The sequence below is a fragment of the Parambassis ranga genome, chromosome 4 (genome assembly GCF_900634625.1).
Source record: "Parambassis ranga chromosome 4, fParRan2.1, whole genome shotgun sequence".
Taxonomy (NCBI): domain Eukaryota; kingdom Metazoa; phylum Chordata; class Actinopteri; family Ambassidae; genus Parambassis; species Parambassis ranga.
In genome coordinates, this window is record NC_041025.1 from 19,985,252 (window position 1) to 20,006,145 (window position 20,894).

A 20,894-nucleotide genomic window follows, 5' to 3' on the forward strand; every position below is an offset into this window, starting at 1 on the left:
ATTATAATCAATGAAGCTCTGGAGGATTCATAGACTGGATGGTAAATGGAGCATATAGGCCGTGCTGGTTGAGGTCAGAGAGAAGCGGCGCAACATGAAAAGGCAACAAAGGATGACAGCGTCTTTTGTTTAGGCGGCTTTCACCATTTGTCTGGTGCTTTTTTTTTTTTTTTTTTTTTTTGCTCCTTGTCTTTTGTTTCCCTCTCATTATAGAGCAACATTCAGTGTTTGAGCAATGGAGCTGTTTCCTGTACCACCTTGTGCTTTATTCATTTTGATGTATATCTCTGTCATGATGGGGCTATTAAGGAAAACATCTGTCAGCTGTGTAGCTGGAGCACATTTCCATCCCGTGTGACGGTCTTTGTTTTATCTGGGTTTTTTTTTGTTATTGTTTTTTTTCTTTTTTGTCTTCTTAAGAAGTTTCTTTAGTTCTTGTCGCAGCTCAGGCTGGGTCGGCACGGTTGAAGGGTTTCTGTCTCTGCTGAAGAACATGACATAATGAATGAAATTCACCCCTGTCTTTCTCCTCTTTGTCTCTCTCCTCTACGCATTTATTCCTCTAAATTTTGGGCATCTGTCTACATATCTAAGAAGCAAAGATATACTATATTTTCATATGATTATTTTAATTAGTATGTGTGGTTGCTCTCATTCATCCAGGTCCCCCGAGTGGCAAAACATCTTCAAATAAAAACATAAAATAAATCCTTGAATCCAGTTGCTTCGATTTAAAATCTTGGACATTATCTTAATAATTGACCTTTTCTTTTATTCTTCTTGTAGGGAGTTTGGGCGATGGAAGGTGAACAACTTGGCCGTGGAAAGAAGGGACTTCCTGGAGTCTGCGTTACCTCTGACTCCTGAGTTCATCAGGAACATCCGACTCCTGGGCCGCAGGCCTTCCACGCAGATGATCACTGACAACCTGATCAGGAAGTATGGAACTCACTTCCTGCTGTCAGCCACACTGGGAGGTAAAGGCAACAATGTTGCTGTTTGTGATGCAGGATCATCAGCATGTTCAGAGTTAGTGAGCTCAGTCTACATTACAGTTTTCCAAAATGCTTAGACTTAATATTAAGGAACACCTCGGCTGCTTTGTTGAGAATAATCTGGAAAAATCATGATTACTGAATAATTTTTTTTTTAGTTCAGCTCTTTGAGCTGATTCATATAGAAGACACAGGAACGGTTTTGTACCTCAGTTCTAACATAACTAAATAAAATGTTTTTATAATACAATATTATATGGGGAAATGTGTTTTCAGGATTTGCTTCTCTCTCAGATGATATGGGCTTTAGTAAAGTATACAATTTGTGTTGATAAAAGCTTTTAGAATTCAGTCTCCCGGGCGCTCCATATGGAAAACAGATGGACGCGGCACAATACCACATTTCACTCAGAGTAAATGAATAAAAACCTCACAACTGAATCACATGCCACCGGCAGCGCACAGATCGGTCTTCAGAGACGTATGAATACATGTAAAAGCCTGAGGTGTACTGTAAACCTGCCACCCCCCATCCCCCCAGTCACGGTCACCCCATTTTTGGTACACTCTGATGAATGGACAGGCACTAATGGCACTCCGATTCAGAAAACTAAATAAATAAATCAATCAATAAATGGATTAAAGATGCCAGAGCAATGCAGGCAAGTCCTGAATAGCAGATTTGCTTTTATAGAGCAACACCTGTCAATTACTTTAGACCCAACTCCTTGAGCTTTGAGCTTGGAAAAGGTCGCTGCTGCATATAATGCAAGCCTCCCCGGGTTGCCTGAGCTGATGCAGCTCTGCACTATAGGCTGGCTCCCAGCCACTACTTAGTGTTATGAAGAGAAGAGAATGAGGAGTTTGCCTTGGATCTCAGCCAGAGATATGCCTCTGTGGTTCTGAATGGATTGCGTCTGTGTTTGGAAACATATGGACTTCATGAAATTAATAAATAGATTGTGATATTATGAGTGTGCCCTTCAGCAGCTGAGTAGGAAAGGCAGCGGGCAGAAAAATGGCCCCTGAGCTGAGTTAACGCTGCATTATGATGAGAAATATGAGCAGCGTCTGGGGAACTCTCAAAAAAACAAGGAGAACTCGCTGCACGGTGGCCTCTGGACTCATGAAGTACTGATGATCAGTACCTTCTGATACAGGGCGAGGTGGGGTTATCCTAAATTTGGTTAAGTGTCTTTATGTGGCTCCTGGGTGTCTCCTGGAGGAGAGCAGGTAATGGGCTTTGAAATGATGTGTAATGCAGATTAATTAGACAGAAAAGAATCTATCACAACCTTTGTTCTGCTATGAAAAGACTAGAAGTTAAAAGATCTAATGCAGGTGATTTGTGGGAAGAGCACCTCACCAGTGTGGCCAAGCAAACCAAGATGAGGATTTTATGTTGTAGTTTTTGTATTCAGGGCTTGCTTTGAGTTGACTGGTTGGTATGTTGAGCACTTTGGAGATATCTACAGCCTTCAGTTTGATGAGCACTCTAGTTATGGGCAGCACTTGAAGTTTATTCTTCGCTTTATTTTTTTTCTTCCTCTTTTTGATGCTAGAATTTTTATTACAGTTATATGACACCACTATAGCCAAGGATGTCCTGAAAAGAATTATGTATATTACTTGGTTGTGCATTACAAGATGACTATTTTATGAGCAATAATACACAAAGAATACCAGGCGAGGAAAATCCCTAAAAAATACCCTTAGACCTGAAAGGGTTTTAATGACACGCTGGCCAGTCAATTTCTTCAAAATCGACACTTTTAAGAGTTTGATGATTCTGCATGAGCTTAAATTTTGCGTCACGATCTCTCCATAGCAAAAAGAGGTGGAACACTTCCAAGGGACACACTCATATTCACATAGTGTGTAAAAGAACCGGAATAGAAGCATATCCCATTTTTTTCCACAGCCTATGAACCCGATGAACAATTTGAAACATGACATTGTTTTAGTGTCAATTATCTTCTCATCTTATCTGGTCATCTTCACTTTTAAGCTGCCCTTTGGCTTCAGTCAATAGCATTAGCATTCACAAAGACCTATGTGGAGGATAAACCAAACTGTTAGTACACCTGTGGCGTACTTAACAAACACACATTGCTGACGCCTTCAAATTGGCCAATACATCCAAGCCAATGAGTGAGCTTATTCAAAAAAAATGACTGGATAAACCTTAATTAGAAGAGAGTAATTATAAAATCAAAATAAATAAAGTAAATAAATATATGTAACATTTACAATTGCTGAGGTTTTACAGGCTTCCTTTGGAACTGGCTTCATGGTATTATACAGGTCAAATCATTAAGAAAAGAAGATAAGATAAAACTTTATTTATCCCGAAGAAAATTCTTGAAAACCCATTATCCATTAAATTATATTTTTCTCTTTGCAGGAGAAGAGGCCTTAACGATATTTGTGGACAAGAGGAAACTGAGTAAGAAAGCGGAGGTGAGCGACTACTCCGGCAACTCCTCCACTGTGACCCTGGAAGCTCTGCACCAGCTGGCCGCCTCCTACTTCATTGACAGGGAGAGCACCCTGCGCAAGCTGCACCACATTCAGATCGCCTCCACCGCCATCAAGGTAACACAGTCAGATACAGACGACTCTGTCTAATTTGATCTTTGGTCAGGAAACAATCAAGCCAAACTCGTTAGACCATGGTAATAAACCCTACAGCTACGATGTCTTCAGTGTTTCCTTCCTCTGAAAACATATAACAACTCTGTTTTTATGCCTTACATAAACAGCATATGTCGAAATAAAACAAGCATTTAAATGTAAGAACACAAGATCCTTCTTCTGTGTTGTTCTTATCCCTCGGTAACATGGAACTGGCTTTACTTTTAAATTCTAAGAAAGCACTAAATCGAGCAACATCATATCTGGGTTTTCAGATTTCCGTCTCACTCTCACTGTCTTGAGCTGCAAACACGAGAATCTGCCAAGAAACGCTGCTTATGAAACGCTTCTTGGAATGAAGACAAAGGTGGATATTCTGCTTGTTGAAAACACACTGTATGTGCTGCGTTCAATGACAAACATTCACAGTGACGTTATTCCTTTGTTTATGTTAATTGTTTCATTGTTGACATGTGAACTGTACCTGAAATTATCATCTGTGGATGCTGGCTGGTGTTATTGTTGTTGTCCTTTTAGCAGTGCCTCTTGATTCCCCATCATCTAATCTAATATGCAATTTATATACAGTTAGTTTTACACAAAGGTTTAGGAAATAGTAAAATATATATATTATTAATTTGATTGTTTTCACATTTCCTGTTTTATTTTGGTAGTCACTTCCCCTTGTGTGTGTGTGATTTTACTTCCTTCCTTTCTGTGTTCTCCTTGTTGTGTTAACCAGTTAGCTCGTTGTGTATTTATGTAATCCTCAGCTGCCCCTCTCTGTTTGCCTGTTTTCCATCTCTTGTCCATGTGTCCATGTGCAGCTTTTGCTGCATACCCTTATGTTATCTGCACCCATTATCTAGACTCACATTTGTTTGAATTACACATTTATTTTGGCTTCTCTCTCTCTCTCTCTACTTTAGTTCCCAATATTAGTTTATATAAACTTTGTTGGCCCTGCCTGCCTTTATCTCCCGTGTCTGTACTCGGATCCTTTTGTTGAACCACATTTTAACATAAAGCAAACAAGCAGCAGGGATGATGTAGTCTCTCTGCTTTACTCTCTCTTTCTCTAAAGTGTACCTCATCACCCACATGCACACTTTAAAGTACCAACGTTTTGGTGCAGTGTTATTGTGTACAGTAAATGGACAAAAGTATGTGGACAGCCAGCCTCCATGTTTCTGGTTCCTTGTCCAGTCGTTCAAACATTGTCAAGTCTGATAGAATACATTGATTGATTATTTATGCACAATCAATGCAAACCATCATTAGCTGCAAATCAAGTAGGCTGCAACATTGAGATTTCCAACTAAAAAGAGAGGCATATGTTGTCCATTTACTTTTGGTTAGATAGTCACCATCGGTTGTGTTGATCTTTTTATAGTGTCAGAAACTGATAGTAGTAAGTTTGTTCGTAATATCAACGAGCTAATTATTAACTTTTATAGATGGCAATGAATTGTGTTGAACACTTACAGCTTCCTGTTTTATTTTGGAAGTCACTTCCCCTTGTGTGTCTTGTGTACTTCTACTTCCTTTCCTCCTTTGTGTGTGTTTTTTCCTCCAGTTTTTCTGCACTCACCTGTGTAGTGCTAATCAATTAGCTCTTTGTATATTTAGTCTTCATGCTCTCCTGCTCTGCTTGTTTTCACATCCAGCTCTTGTCCATGCTTCTGTGTAGTTACTTGTTATCGTGGCTCACTTTTTGTTTGACTTGCATATTTATTTTGGCTGCCCTTTTCATTTATAGTTTGTGCTTGACTCCTTTTTCCTCCTCCTATATAATTTCATTTAATAGTTTGTTGGCCCTGCCTGCCTTTATCTCCCGTGTCTGCACTAAGATCCTTCTTTTGAACTGCAGTTTAACATAAAGTAAACAAGCAGCAGGGATGATGTAGTCTCACTGCCTTACTCTCTCTTTAACGCCATCATCCACGTGCACCAACACTCGGCACAGGTCTAGTGAATCTGTACTTGGTTGTACATTACATACTGAATGCATAAGTTCCACTTCGCACATCATCAGAAAACAAATAAACAAACAATCAAACAAACAAAGTAGATTTGAATTTCAGTCTAAACTTTAAACCTTCTAAAAGTGGCAGATTTTTTTCCCCCGTATTGTTAAGAATTTCCTTGTTAAAATGCACTGATAGCAGCAAAGGAAATAAAGCAGAAGATTATGGTTTTTATCAGCCAGCTTGTGATGAGATACCATCTTCAGCTGCCGTAAGCACATTGAGTCCGGAGGAAGCTCTGTGATGAGCACATATGGTGAGGAGAAGATAAATGAGTCTTGTGAAACACGGCTCGTGACAGGTTTCTGCCTCCGGTTGTCACCTTCAGGTAGCGTGTGGGTTAATAGGGTGACGGAGGGGAGGATGACCCTCCTTCCTGCCTTTCTTTTTTTTTTTTTCATTTCTCTGGAACACGGCGGTTTTGTGAAGTGCTGCTTTCTCGGCTGTAGCAGAACATGAATCAAGCTCCCAGTACTGATATCAAAGCTCTGTCCTTTCACTACATTGTGCTCAGGGAGTGTTGAGTATTTCTTTTGCAGCTAAGGTGGGCACATCTGAAGTGCAGAGGCAGATGCTTTTGTCTGTTTCACTTCTTGGGAATTAGGGTTTTTTTTTTTTTTTTGTAAATACAGAGAGGAAGAGACAGTGCGCTTTCATGCTCCGAAGGCAGTCATCTGGCGTAACTGACAGGTGGGAAGTGGAAAGAGAAAGAGATTCACCTCCATCACTGGTGGAGAGTGAGTCAAATGCAGTGACAGTAGTTTCATGCAGTTGTGCATCATTTCAACAGGGTGTTGACCCACGCAGGAGCAGAACAGATAGCACTTCTCGGCATGGAATCTGAATGAGTTGAGGAATGAAAGAGGAGCAAAGTCCCCCCCCCCCCGCTGTCTCCATGCAAAAGGGGAAATTGAAGCTCATTTTGGAGGGAAGAGCAGGTTGTAAAATCTGGACTTTTTCTTTAAAGAAAGCTTGTTTGTACAATGAGTAATGATTGCAGTCATTGCAGAACGGAGGGGAGCATTTCTGTTACAATTTGACAATTTCCAAGCCTGGATCAATGGTGATGTTCCACTATATTCGCAAGTCTGTCCAAACACAATGATGAACAGGGCGTCGGACTTCAACGAGATAACAGCAGGAACCTCTGCTCTCATATTTTTCTCCCCTCGCGGACAGTGTCGATTTATTGTGTTCTCATTACAGCAGAGAAACACATTTTTCTGTGCCCAATCTTATGACTCCATCGATTGCCTGCTGGACTATCGCAGGGCAGATAGACAACCACCGTGATCATCTTTGATCACGTTTTAAGTCTATCTTTATGGCTTGAGTGCACAAAATAGAGAAAAATAAAAATTACTGTGCCTAAAATCACAACAACCACATCTTGACAATTGGAGGCTAATAATCAGACTTTAAAGCTTGAATTGAGGTGTTTTTTTAGCCTCTGTTGTTTTAGTGGCACAGCCCACACATCTCTGTTCTCACCGGTCCTGTTTCTTTGTGCAGAAACCGACCATTTTCTGATGAATGCACAGAAAGCTACTTCAGCACCATTAAACTGCAGACAGGCAGCCTTTGTGGCTTCTTGGTGTAGAAACGGTATGAACTTAGAGTGCAATAGCTTTCTCAGGAGGTAGTGGAGATCAAAAAGGAGAGATTGAAATACATCAAATGAACAAAACCACAAACAGCTTTAGCTTTTCTAATAGGTAAACACAGATCATGTCTTTCTCTAAAAGGCAAAGGATTGATTCTTGCTGCTGTCACATCTAAAACATGTCAATAACTTTCTTATATGACTGATTTGGTTTGCGACAGCAATTTACCTCGAAGCCTTAGCAAGAAGGATTTGTGGAAATCAGGTGCCGTGTAGGTGAGGATCAGAGTTTGCTGTCTTGAACCTTTGGAGTCAGAAATCTATTGACAAATCACAGCCAATCAACAGGTAAAGTTTGTATGTGTATACAGACTCAAACGTGGTATTAACATAGTGTAAACACATGGCGTGTTTTTTAATAAAACCCCTTAAATGTAGCTGATAAACCATTACATGAGACATCTTAAAGTTGCTAGTTGGACTATAAATAAAGTCTTAGCCTTTTATGGTATAGCTTTTGTGGGAGGTGTTAGAGACAAAAAGGAGCTACACTGAGAGTAATCTTTGGACTGTAAACAGTTTTCATTTTTCCAGGCGTATTCATTTGTTGGGAAATTATAAGCTGAAAAAAGCAAAATCCAGATGTTTTTTCCCCTCACTTTTTACTTCCATCTCTGTACACACTCTATGGTTTCAAGTTGTAAGACTTTGTCTTTGCTTGGATTTCCCTCATCCACAATATTTTCTCAAGATGTTCAAAGCAGTTATAGTAATATGACGATATAGAAGGTGGTGTCTATACTGCCCCCCGGTGGACCAAAATGAATTCATGCAGCTTTAAAACAGATTCAGTGACAAAGAAAAAAAAGATCAGTTCTGTTTTCTATTTGAATTTTCTCTTTTGGAACTTTTAGCTCTGCAGCACCTGGACTCTAACTTCAAACCATCAAGAACATCACAGTACAAACCCACATTTCCATCTTCTCCAACCTTTTTTCTCTCCTTCACGATACAGGTGGCCAATAATGTCCTATTAAGTATTTTTAATATACCAGAATGTATCTACAGTGAATAGCAGCTGCTAAGCAAAGCGGAAATTGAATGCTCTGCTCATCAGTCAATGTTTTGCCATATGGCATATCATATGGCATATCAAATAATTCCTTATATGGATTCAATATTCATGTGGTTCCAAACCGAGCGTTGTATCTCATTTCCCCCACATTCATATCAGCATTAAAATCCCTCATAAGGGAAACAAGGGGTTTATAATGCGATATAAATATTATAGTGGAGGAATTGCAGTCAAATTATCTTCATTTTCCTTTTCCCGCTCACTGAGGATATTTATGCTTCCACTCAACCCTTTCCTCTGGATTAGGCTTTTGATTAAAGAGCCCCACACTGGGTGTTCACTTCCCTTGCAGCAGCAGCAGCAGCAGCAGCAGTAGCAGCCGCCCCAAATGAGTTCCCAAGCCCCTCCTCAGCCCTGTATGATGGTGTTACTGATCGACTGACCCTCATTGTCTCGCCTCATCCATCTGTCACTTTACACCAACTGTCCTCTGACAAGCCTGACCAGGACAAATCGCTGAACAAAATATGGTGTCCCGCGACCACAAAGGGAGAAAAATGAGCGGTGCTCCTCGCCGTGTCACAGCGAAGAAAAGAGGGTGAGCGCTGAAATAAGATCTGTTCTTGCAAATGAAGTGAAAACGAGCGGCTTTGTTGGAGCTGCTTTATGGCAAAGGTCAATCGAAACGTCTTCAATCAGCGGCGAGACAAAGAAAGAAACAGGTGGAAAACCTTTAAGATGACTTGATGACACCCAAGGTGTCCATTCCTTTCAGGATAAATATGTAGAAACGACTTTATTTAAATAGAACAGGAACAATAAACCTTTTTCCAGTGAAGCCATCACCTGCATCTAAGAAAGGTGGAGCCCTCCCAAGCACACACTAAGGTGATTGATTTCACATTGATATTGGTAAAAAAAAAACGCATATAAAAATTCATACTTATTATATGAAATCTAATTTTGAGAACCTAAAACAAAAACTTGGGACCCCTTTTGAGATTTCTGGGGGCCTCCTATGGGTCCTCAGACCGCAAGTTGGGAACCAAGGCATAATTTAGTTGTGTGAAAAAAAACTTTTGTCCTAAAATTGGAAGCAGTTGGAAATTTATGAATGAGCTCTCATTTCTTGTTGCCCAGGTGACAGAGACCCGCACAGGTCCTCTTGGATGCAGTAACTATGACAACCTTGACTCTGTCAGCTCCGTGCTGGTCCAGAGCCCTGAAAATAAAGTCCAGCTTCAAGGTTTGTCAACTTTTTATTGTAATATGTTTTTAAAGGCCGAACATTTACCTAAAAAAAAGTTTGAGGTAAACAGCAGTAATGTTTTCAGCATACAGATATACAGATTAAAAGACTTTATTAAGTGTGTTACACGCTCGGCCAGCACGGCTATATTGGCACTAAATTTTCACTGTCACTCCCCAAGTTCACAGTTTGATGACGGCACTAAACTCAGCTCCATTTTTTTTACAGGCTTGCAAGTGATCCTCCCAGACTACTTGAGGGAAAGTTTCGTGCAGGCGGCGCTCAGCTACATAGCGTGCAATGGAGAGGGCGACTTTGTCTGCAAGGACAGCGACTGCTGGTGCAACTGCGACCCCAAGTTCCCAGAGTGCAACTGCCCTTATATGGACATCCAAGCCATGGAGGAGAGCCTTGAGAGGATCACAGAGACATGGGGGCTGCTCTATAAAGAATTCGAGGAGTCAGGTGAGGACGATAATGGATCCCTGCTTTGCATGGCTCATCCTCAATGCAGGAAAAAAAAATCTGACTTTTTGGATATGAATCATTTATATGAGAGCGTTTTATCTGCGCCATTAAATCTTGAGCAGGAATCATATATGTATGTCCCTCGCTGTTCTATGATTTATAGGTTGAACTATAATAGGTGGTTGTGAATCCTGGATGCAGGCACACTATCTGAAAATTAACACGGCCAGATTAAAAATAAATCAACAGGTTTCGGCTCAGGTAGTTTACAATATGTCTGAAGCAGATTAATCAGCTATAAAAACGCATTTATTGCCAGTCCAGCTTTTCATATCACCGCGGAAACAGAGTTTGAAGGGAAGCTCTTAGCATAATGTTTGGTTATTATTGCTGCGCTCGGTCACCCTGCCTTGGCGATTATTACTCAGGTGGAATCAAAATGGATGTCTCTCTCTCTCTTTTTTTGTTCTTCCTCTCTTCTGATTTGACTGAAATATCCCTAAGTGCAATTACTTTCAAAGTTTATGTTTTAATAGCTGGCTCTGAAGCAAGTTCAGGAGTGTGCCCAGAATGTAGACACCCACAAGCATCATAAATATGTCCTTCCAGCGAGGAAGAGCACACCTCGCTGCTTTATCAGCAGAAGATGCGACCTCTGACACAGGTAGAGGTCAGGAACAAAGGGTCATGAGCGGCACCCTGTTAAAAACATAGTGATGTAAGGTTTTCTGAGGCTTTATTGTGAAACTTTTCCCACTTTGAGCTTGGGCCCCGTGTTCATGATGAAAACTTTTGAAAGCATCCTCTGCCAGAAGCTGTGTCACGATCCAGGTCCTCTGCTTTCAAAAGCTTCTTCAAATACAAAAGTGAGAAATGCAGCAAATGATGCGTCATCTGTGGCGCCCCACATCAACGCTGCTCAATTGGTCACCAGAGCATTGAGGTGATTCTTGTTGGTGCTTGATCGCTAATAGCTACATGAAGGAGAGCCGTGAAAATGCCACTGCAGGAGGTAAATAACAGGAGCCGGCCATAAATTTGCACCTGCTCTCATTAGGGACAGAAAAATTAAAGTACTGCAGCATGTAGGGGACATATTTATTTTTATTTATTTTTTTTTTATTTTAGATACTTTATTAATCCCAGAGGGAAATTCTTTACGGCTGCTGCCAAGCAGTGTCATACAATGACTAGCAAGGCGCGCCACAGGCTAGGGTGAAGTGTCTTGCCCAAGAACACACAACAGTGACTAGACTAGACAGTGCCTGTCTTTTGAGATAGTGGGGACAAACAATAGTGGAGTTTTTAGCACGGCTGCCTCACATAAAAACGGTTCCTGGTTCAAATCTGTGTGGGGTTTACACATTCTCATCTAAACCGGCCAGAAGAGTGAGTGTGCTGGTTGTTTGTCTCTCAGTTAGCCCAGTGATAGACTGATGACGTGTCTAAAGTGAACCCTGCCTTTCGTCCATTGACAGATGGCTTCAGCCCTCCTGTGGCCCTGTAGTAGATTTATCTCATAAATGTTTCTAACTATAGTGTAAAATAGACTAATTTGGACCTCAGAGTTACAGAGTTGTCATGACACCCAATTTAAATAACTTAAATATTACAAAGGTTCTTAACATACTGTGTGTATAACATGAGCAAATTTCAGTGACCTTTTGTCTTGCATGTGCACATTCTCTGATTTTTTTTTTCTACTTCTTTTTGCAAAATATCTTCAATCTGTTTTTGTATCCGCTGCACTTAGACCGGCTCTGCTTCATCTCCTGCTTTAACCGACCCGGGCCGCTGAGTTAAATTAGCTTAAACATGTACAAAACTGGAGGTTAAAAAGACACCATATTGATTCCCAGCCACACTAACGGATGTTATGCTAATAAAGGGCCTGCAGTGCTTTGTTAATGATTTACTTCTTTTCTGCATCTCTTCTGTCACCGCAGATGAATTCAAGGCTTTTTATGCACGGCTGCCCCAGAACTATTTCCTGAATGTGTCGACTATACAACACTTGTGGTCCCTGGACAGCCTGTTCCAGTGGCGGTACGAGCAGCTGGAGAACAGCATGCGGGTCCTCTCCAGACGAGCCCAGAGAGTCATCTTCAAGCTCTTCAGTCTCAGTAAGAGATGTCACCGGCAGCCGCGGGTCCGCATACCAAGAGAACGGTAAGCACAACCCCAATGACAATTTTTCTGCTCTGCTTTGTTTTTTTTTTACATTCTTCCTTTTCTGCTTGACGCTTCCCCTCAATATGTGTTCTTGCATTTTAAGTGCAAAGCAAGTCAACCTGCAATTCTCTCCATAGACTAATTGAGTAAATGAGATAGAAGTAAACATGCTGCCATTAAAGTGGTGTCATGTGTCTTGTATACACTCGTAATTATCCGTTAGTGCAGTCAAACACCTCTACTATAGAATGTACAGCTGTAGGAATCTTGCAAGAACAAGCCAGACAATATACAGAGCTTTAAACTTTCAAACAAGGCTAGCCCAGTTTTTTTTATAAACACACACACACACACACACACACACACACACACACACACACACACACACACACACACCTGGCATACTTCATTGTAGCTGCTACAACAGCAACAGAAATCCACATTAAATCTTTACTCGACTTCATGAAACTTTCATCAAGTCATTAAATCTTCATGTTAAAATTCACAGAACTTCATCTCCATGAAATCCTCTGATATGTTTCTGAAACCAGATTTTTTTTTCAATGCTTAAACAAGAGAGATTTTTTTTTTTTTTTTTTTTTTTTTTTACAATTTCATATCTGAGCTTCAGAGTTTTATCAGATTCTGAAATTTGTCGAATAATGTTGATTTACAGCACAATTACATGTTGGACAATAAAGTCACACAGATGCACCCTTTGTTATAGTTAATCAAAAGTGTTAAATTATATTTTTACTCTGCGGCATGATCATGTGGAATAATTTACCAGAGACTTTTATTTTGAAGAAGAAGGGATTGTTTTTTTTCTTTCATTGATATTTGCAGAAATGTGTTTCATTACAGTTTCAAGTGTCTGACATCTTCCTGGACCATGTGTATTTTCTGAACTGGAACACTGTGGGTGGTTAAATATCCTCCCTTGTGGTTGTCACCATGACGTTTAACATTTAATTCACCCTCTTCAGTTTTTGGCTTATTTAGTTAGTGCAGCCCATTTCCCTCTGGCAACGAGATTACAACTTCCTGCAACAATGTTAAAAGTCTGCATACCAACAACAACATTTCTGGTCTCTTCCTTCAAAATAAAAGCACCACATATATAGCTACCTCATAGGTCGGAAGAACATAAATTTACACCATCAAAAAGTAGGTTACAGCAGCAATGTGGAGATGTTCATAGTGTTTAGTGTTGGCACCAGGCGTGTCACAATAACAGAAGGCAAAATGATTATTGACATAATCAGCAGTGTAGCAAACACACTTAGGAGGGTAGGAGACACGAGAGGCTCGTAGGAAGCGCTGTATGAGTGTCAGCAAGTCATCTGAAACCTAGAGGAGACTAGGACAGTATCAACACATTGAGGCAGCTTTATCATGCGTGCTGATATCACAAATCTATGATCAAGTTGTCATTTTTTTTTTCTTTTTCCGGGAAGCGATATAAATCATTATCACTTCCTAACACTGAGTATTTTTGTGGTTGAAATGGACCAATCACACATATGCATGTGGGCCTAGGTTGGGAAATGAACCTGTTAATTGGGGGAGAAGTGTTGCCTGTGGTGCTAAAGTGTACTGTGGAGATGCTAAGGGCATGTTCACAGGACAAACTGGAGAAAGTGCTACTGTCATGGCGGCAAATTAATTGCTCACAGATGTTCCAGAGAAGTTTGTCATCCTTTGTTAACAACACTGTGCAGAGTACGATCCACTACAAAGGGCCAAGCTTTCATTTTGGACAACTCCAGAGCTACACATATAGCATATGGATTGGTGGATAGATGGTGGCAAAACCAATATTTGTTAAGTTTCCTCTGTCAAAGTTGAAGATTTTCTACAACCTACCATTCCCCGTTCACTTGTTATTGTGGTCAAACAACCAGAAAGAAGCCCCTTTTCATTGAAAATATAGACATGCCATCTAGTGTTTGACTTTTTTTCTGGCACAGACACTTTCCAAAGCTTAGACTAGCCTTTTACCATTGAATCAAATCCACAATGAATACCTTTATCGGCCAGAAGGGGTGATTGCAGGTGATGAATCCAGCCATCACTGTCAGTCACGCTACCATCAGTAACGATGGCAACAGCACATAAATCAGGTGGATCTATACAGTGCAGTGTTTAATGTCCAGCCTCTGTTTCTCTCCATCTTTTCTCGATCGTTCCTTTTTCCCTCCACCACTCTGCTACACACACAATAATCACCGATCAATATAGCCCATGTTCCTGCCCACCTGCCAGGGAAACGTCATCGTCCTCAGTTCTTAGATGTTATTACTATTATTTTCTCTCTCTTCAGCGGAAATCTCCATACTCGGTCGAAGCAGATTTGGAATGTTTGTCAGTTTGTCTTGCCTCCTCACTCTCCCTTTTTTTAAACATCCTGTCACAGCACTTGAGTTTGATGTGCGATATCTGATTGATTTTGCTTCCCAGGGACTACTTTTCCACCAACAATTATGAGAGAATAAACCAGTCGAAGCTGCAGTCAGATTGGCTTTTGTTAGGCAGGTAATAATAAGACAGCGCAGTACACGTCGTGCTCAAACTTCTTGCCATTAGGCATAATGATGCACATTGACATTCAAGTGATGTGTTCAGTACTTCTAGTTTAATCAGCTTAGAAAGAAAGTGCCTTTCTTAAGCAAGCTGCTCTCAAGAAGGAAAAAAAAATCCATGGAGTCTTCTTATTTTTGTTTGACTACTAATAAAGTGCAATTAAGATCTGACTCTAAAAGTGTTGAATAGCTTCTTAATGATACGTTCAAGGCAGTCTGTAGATCTGACTAATTTTGTCTTGACAACTGCACTGTTCCAAAAGGCAGGAAGAATCTTTATTGCACCTCATCAGTCTGGTCTTTTCTTTTCTTGCTGTCTTCATATTAATGGCTTTTGCCTACTTCCATTCTTTTATTTATTTTATTTTATGTTATTTTTTAGCACGCACAAAACAATTAAAAAATAAAACTCTGCAGGGCAACAGAGGTCAATGTTGTCTATACATCGTACTGTGTACTTTTGCTTTGCTATGTGCATCAATCATCATGGATACACACAGCACAGCAAATCTTCACTCAGAAATCCAGTGTTTCAGTTCCCCTGACACCGTGAGTTGTTTTGTTTTCACTTGCTATCAAGTTTCATATTTTAGTTTTTTCACTCACAGTGTGTGTGGGTTGGTATTAAAATAACTGGCTAAAGATAGGGATTAAAAACAGGGTAAGGTAAAGATCATGTTTTGTCATTGCACATTTAACACATTATATGCCTTTTACCTGGTAAATCCTCTTGCGCTCACTTTTTCTGTGAAATGCATGTTGTGTTTTCATGGACTGAAATATCGACATTGTTGCATTTTCCTGGTGAGGACACGCTGCAAACTTTGCGGTCCTTTTTTAATGTATGTACTGTACAGAATCTGGTTTTCAGTCTTTTGGCCCATGCAGGCAAATCCTGCGTCCTCAGCTGCACCCGTGCTCCTGAGATGACCTGGAACACTGACTGACTGGGAGCCAGACCTTATCAGCCAACATCATTATTGAAGCTCACTTAATGCTCTTGTGGCTAAAGAGGAGCAAAATGCCTGCAGCCATGTTCTAAAATCTTCCTTCCACAGAACACTGCAGACTGTCGTAGTCACAGATTGATACCAATGGATTAAGCAGGTTCAGTTGTCCTGTATTAGCTGTAATGTCTAAATTCAGTTGAAGCTTAATGTATTAGTAGATTTATTATTTTATTAAAGTTGTTAATGATGGAAAGATTAAATGATTAGTGCTCTTATTTAGAATTCTAAGTTCACTGATTAATTATTGAATCAATATAAAAGCACTATTACTATTCCACAGCCTTGTTTATGTTTCTCATTTGAACAGACATAACATCAAAATTAAGGCGTAAATGTTAAAGTGAGATTCAAGTTTTAAATCGAGATCAGTTGAATTAGATGTCAGCTTAGAACAGCTTATTGTTCTTAATGTCATTTTACTTTTATACAAATGTGGTTTCTTGACACAATGGTTCCTCTCAAAGTTAGATTGTACATTTAGCGGTTCTCCATTCAGTTGAAATGATCTTTCTTTGTTCACTCTCTTTAATGGTATTAATTGGATGGCAGATTTAGCTCATTGCTTGGCTGCAGCATTAGATACGTTCTCACTCACAGGTTTTGGTCTTCACCCACAAGTGACTAATTATTGACAGCACCACATTCTACATGTCTTATAATTAGACATTTTTAGAGTCCTTTTAATCACTTATTATTAAGGTGTTTCTGCAGGGAAAGCACAGTTTGGCTGATTGTTTTTGTCACTCTTTTAAATGCAACCCACAAGTTAGATGACACTGTATTTTAGAGGCCTGGGTGTAAGACTTATAGGGAGCAACAAGGCTGCACATAATCACACCAGGGAACTAACAGTAAAACTGCAGGCTTGTCTTAGCCGCTGCTTTTCTCTGCTGAAGCTGTCAGAGGTGAAATGCTTTACCCACAGGTAGCCGATGATGGAGGGGAAGAGTCCTTTCGGTTCATTTCCCATGACCGCTTTTTCCATTAGGGGGGTTTTGATATTCAAATCAGTGATTTTCTGAACTCTGGCATGCCTCCCGCTGCCAAGCACACAATAAAATGGGGATACATGCCCCATATGTAATCCTGAAAACACTCTCAGATTAGCATAAAGTTTACCTCAATACACCCTCATCAAAGAAGCTTTTTTTTTTTCTAAAAGGAAAGCCAGCGGTGTATAGTGAGCATTTCTTCTCTTCAGCGAGCAAAGAGGATAAGAAGCATAAAGGGATCACACTACAGAAAGTGCTACAGACGGGAATCAAACTCTAGTCCACATGGGGGAATTATACAGTATGTATGTCTGCTTTACCCCGAGGCTGCTGTGCACTTCTAATATTTATGTCACAAACTGATCAAAGACAACTTTCTCTCTGTCGCTCTTCCCTTCCTTTTCCTCCCCAACACTGGCTGTGCTCTTTGCAAGTGTAACCAGTGCTATAATGGAATGCTGTGGGACAACAAACACACGAGGTTTCCACAAGAATCTCAGGCCTAAATGATGATGATTCGATAGGGCACATGTTTCTAATAAAACTTCCAATGTTTGCTTATAAATCCAGAATGGATGGTGATGTTAGAGACATTGTTTCACTGGTCAGTCAGCAGCGATCAATGATCAATGTTTTACATAACTAACAGTAACAGTTTTTTTTCCCCCACTCCCCCGAGTGGCTTCTTCAGTTCTGCACTCGGGGGAGTGGTGAAACGTCTTCAAGAGTCAAGTCCACTTGCCTCGATTTAAACTCTTGGAAATGACTATGACCTGGATGAATGAGAGCATCCACAGATACATGACAAAGTATGTACTTAAATATATGTGACATAGAAGTTAAAATATACACATTCTGACCAGGATACAGGTTTTGAGTTGGGGGGGGGGGCACACAGCTACGGAAAGGGCAAACAGAATAAAGTACAAATATATTCAGGTATTTGTTACTTCAGTGTAAGTTATTAAAGAGAGAACGGAAATAAAAGGAAAAGATGCTGGCTGTATTTCTGTATTTCCTACTAGTAGTACAGTACACTGTAGCTCTCCTTTGGGATGATAATACCCGCACTGGCCCCCAGCCAATTTGAGACCCCTGGTCTAAAGCATGCATACTAAAATGACCCCACGCCTGTCTGTCTTATACTTTTAATGAGCAAGCTGTCTGCAGACCCAGACAGGTGTCCCAGGCTTAATGAAGCTTCTCCTTATTAAGCCCCCTCTCCTTTGCTGCCTCTCTTGTCTTCTTCTGCAGGCCTCAGTCCTACTGGCTGAATCATTTCCAGTCTCTCCTGTACTGTTCTGAGAACAACCAGCTTGGTGCATTCTCAGAGGAGCTCCACAGCTGCAGCTGCCGCTACGAACACAGCCCCTGTCAGCTGCCTCTGCCCTGCTCTGTTGGGGAAGGCTCGGCGTGTGAGGCGTGCGCGCCAGACAACCACACCCGCTGCGGGAGCTGCAATCCGGGCTTCGCCTTGACGCAGGGGGCCTGCAGGGCGATGGTGGCGGACTCTACGGAGAACTACCTTGGGTTCGAGACGGACCTCCAGGATTTAGAGCTGGGATACCTACTGCAGAGAGCTGACCGCAGGCTAGAGGTAGTTTTTCTTTTAGCCTTCTGTTTAATCGTGTCAGGCTTACTGAGAGTCGAGCTGTGTTCACAGCAGTCGCCTGGGAAGGATACATTCACACACACGGGAGCCCGCCAGCAATACAAAGTCTTGCCCTTCTGGCCACTGAGGAACTTTAGATTTTTCCTGCTTTTTTTCTGTTCTGTACTTCATGATATTAGGCAAGATAAATAAAAATAGGTACTCAGAAGGGACATTTCTGACCTTAGAAACTGAAGCTTAATGCATCACAAAGTCTTCTTTTGTAAGGAAACTCCAATTTTTATTCTGTTTCTAGTTCACATATTTACAGAATTTAAATAAAAGCCAAATCTGAAAGTCATGAATGATTTTAAACATACTGTATTTAATTTAATGGAAAAGTAAACACAGGAATTAGCATCTTCGAATATACTCGTCACTACTACAAATCTCCATTCACAACTCTTGATGCCATATTCTTCTATATTTATGCTCTCTTTAATCTTACTTCCCCATTGTTTTATGTCTTATTCCCTTTCTCTTAGTGAATTTCAGCTCTGTGTTAAATAAAGAACATGTTTTTTTTTGCCCAGAATAAATTGACACCATTGTCGGCTTTGAAATGGTTGAAAGAGAAACCCCTGTCAAATAATACTTAGATAGAAGAGCTATCATAGATTCTTGCAGATGTCACCATAAACTGTTGACTGTCAGTAGTTCCTCTCAGATACTGTTCGGGCCACAAATCAATGGTTTAACATACAAATCTTAGAATCTCTCGCTGCCTGTCAAGGAGAAGAAGAAACACTTCAAACACCAGAAAAAGAGGAACTGAAGCTCTAACTGTAATTAGCAGAATCTACAAAACAAACTAAAACAAAACAAACAACTAAAGAAATAATGAGAGGTTTAATGTCAGTGAAGAAAGATTCAAATAATTTCAGTTTTCCTTTACACATTTTTCTGCAACTGCATGTGATGATGATTTTTAGTCAATAACTAGGGAAGGACTGTCCACTTTCATTCTCTGTCTCTTAAGTGGCAAGTGGTTCATTGGTTAGCAGGGCTAAAACCCTACTGATGCTTTTGTAGCAACCACTGTGTAAATGGACATAATGTGGAGAGAATGGTCCCAAGCCAGCTTCGTCTGTGTTTCTTACAACACGGGGTCTAAAGGCAGTTGTTAGCATTTAGCAGTGGTGTGCCAGTAAGGAGAGTGTGCTGACTGAAGATTTAAATAATATGTTAATCCTGCTTTACTGACAGTGTAAAACTCTCATTATTTTTTAGATGGATAAACCATCTTTTAAATTATTATTTTTTCTAAGGCTTCTGTAGGTCTCATATCACTGGAGTATTAGCGGTTTGTAATCCTCGGATCAGTCCTTCTCTAATTGCCTGATACATAATCAGGTCCCTGTTTTTAAACAATTTGAATTGATCAGTTCCTGTCTATCTGACAGGTCCATGCGATCTTCATCAGCAATGACATGCGACTCAACAGCTGGTTCGATCCATCGTGGAGAAAGAGGATGCTGTTGACACTGAAGAGCAACAAGTACAAGTCCAACATGGTCCACATGCTGCTGGGAATATCCCTTCAGATCTGCCTTACAAAGAACAGCACCCTGGAGCCTGCCCTTACTCTCTACATTAACCCCTTTGGAGGCAGCCATTCAGAGAGTTGGTACATCCCCGTCAACGAGAACAGTTTCCCAGACTGGCAGGCCACCAAGTTGGACCTGCCTTTCGAGTGTTACAACTGGACTCTGACGCTGGGCAACAAGTGGAAGACATTCTTTGAGACTATCCACATCTACCTTCGTAGCAGGATAAAGACTCAGGAGGGGGTGAATGACAGTGTTTATTATGAGCCTTTAGAGATGACCGAACCCGCTCGAAACCTGGGCTACATGAAGATCAACAGCATCCAGGTCTTTGGCTATAGCATGCACTTTGACCCGGAGGCTATCCGTGACTTGATTCTGCAGCTGGACTATCCTTACACTCAAGGTTCCCAGGACACAGCCATGCTTCAGCTCCTGGAAATACGTGACCGGGTAAACCGGCTGTCCCCTCCAGGCCAGCAGAGGTTGGACCTGTTTGCCTGCCTTCTCCGCCACAGACTTAAACTGACTGCCAGCGAGGTGGTTCGCATTCACGCCTCCTTACAAGCCTTCAGCTCACGTCTGCCCAATTCCATGGATTACGAGACCACCAAGCTGTGCAGTTAACAGCTGCTCGAAGTTGAATCTGGACTGCCACGATGGCTGCAAAGAGAACTCAACGAAATATGCCCGTTTGTGGTGCAGATTGCTTACGTTTGTGCTCGGTTTCTATGGATTACCAAACTCTGTGGTGAATCAGGAGGCGACCAGGTGTGGACAGCTGAGGAATGTACTCATCCTGGTTGTTTTTGGTTTTTGTTATGTGACAGCTACCTTCAGTGCTACATCATATGGAGTGGGCCGGATCAGGGTTGGAAATGCACAAGCT

At 40.9% G+C, this 20,894-nt stretch overlaps 1 protein-coding gene across 2 annotated transcripts in view; it reads left to right on the forward strand.

Moving 5' to 3' along the window:
- The window catches only part of brinp3a.2 (bone morphogenetic protein/retinoic acid inducible neural-specific 3a, tandem duplicate 2), a 35,169-nt gene extending 14,537 nt beyond the window's left edge, over positions 1-20,632 (forward strand). For both annotated transcript variants that reach the window (XM_028404064.1, XM_028404065.1), the window contains 7 exons: positions 787-977; positions 3,400-3,590; positions 9,475-9,580; positions 9,812-10,048; positions 11,998-12,220; positions 18,062-18,404; positions 19,862-20,632. In XM_028404064.1, coding sequence (XP_028259865.1) covers positions 787-977; positions 3,400-3,590; positions 9,475-9,580; positions 9,812-10,048; positions 11,998-12,220; positions 18,062-18,404; positions 19,862-20,632 — 2,062 coding nt within the window. The remainder of the gene's footprint in view (positions 1-786; positions 978-3,399; positions 3,591-9,474; positions 9,581-9,811; positions 10,049-11,997; positions 12,221-18,061; positions 18,405-19,861) is intronic.
- Positions 20,633-20,894: the final 262 nt, after the last annotated feature.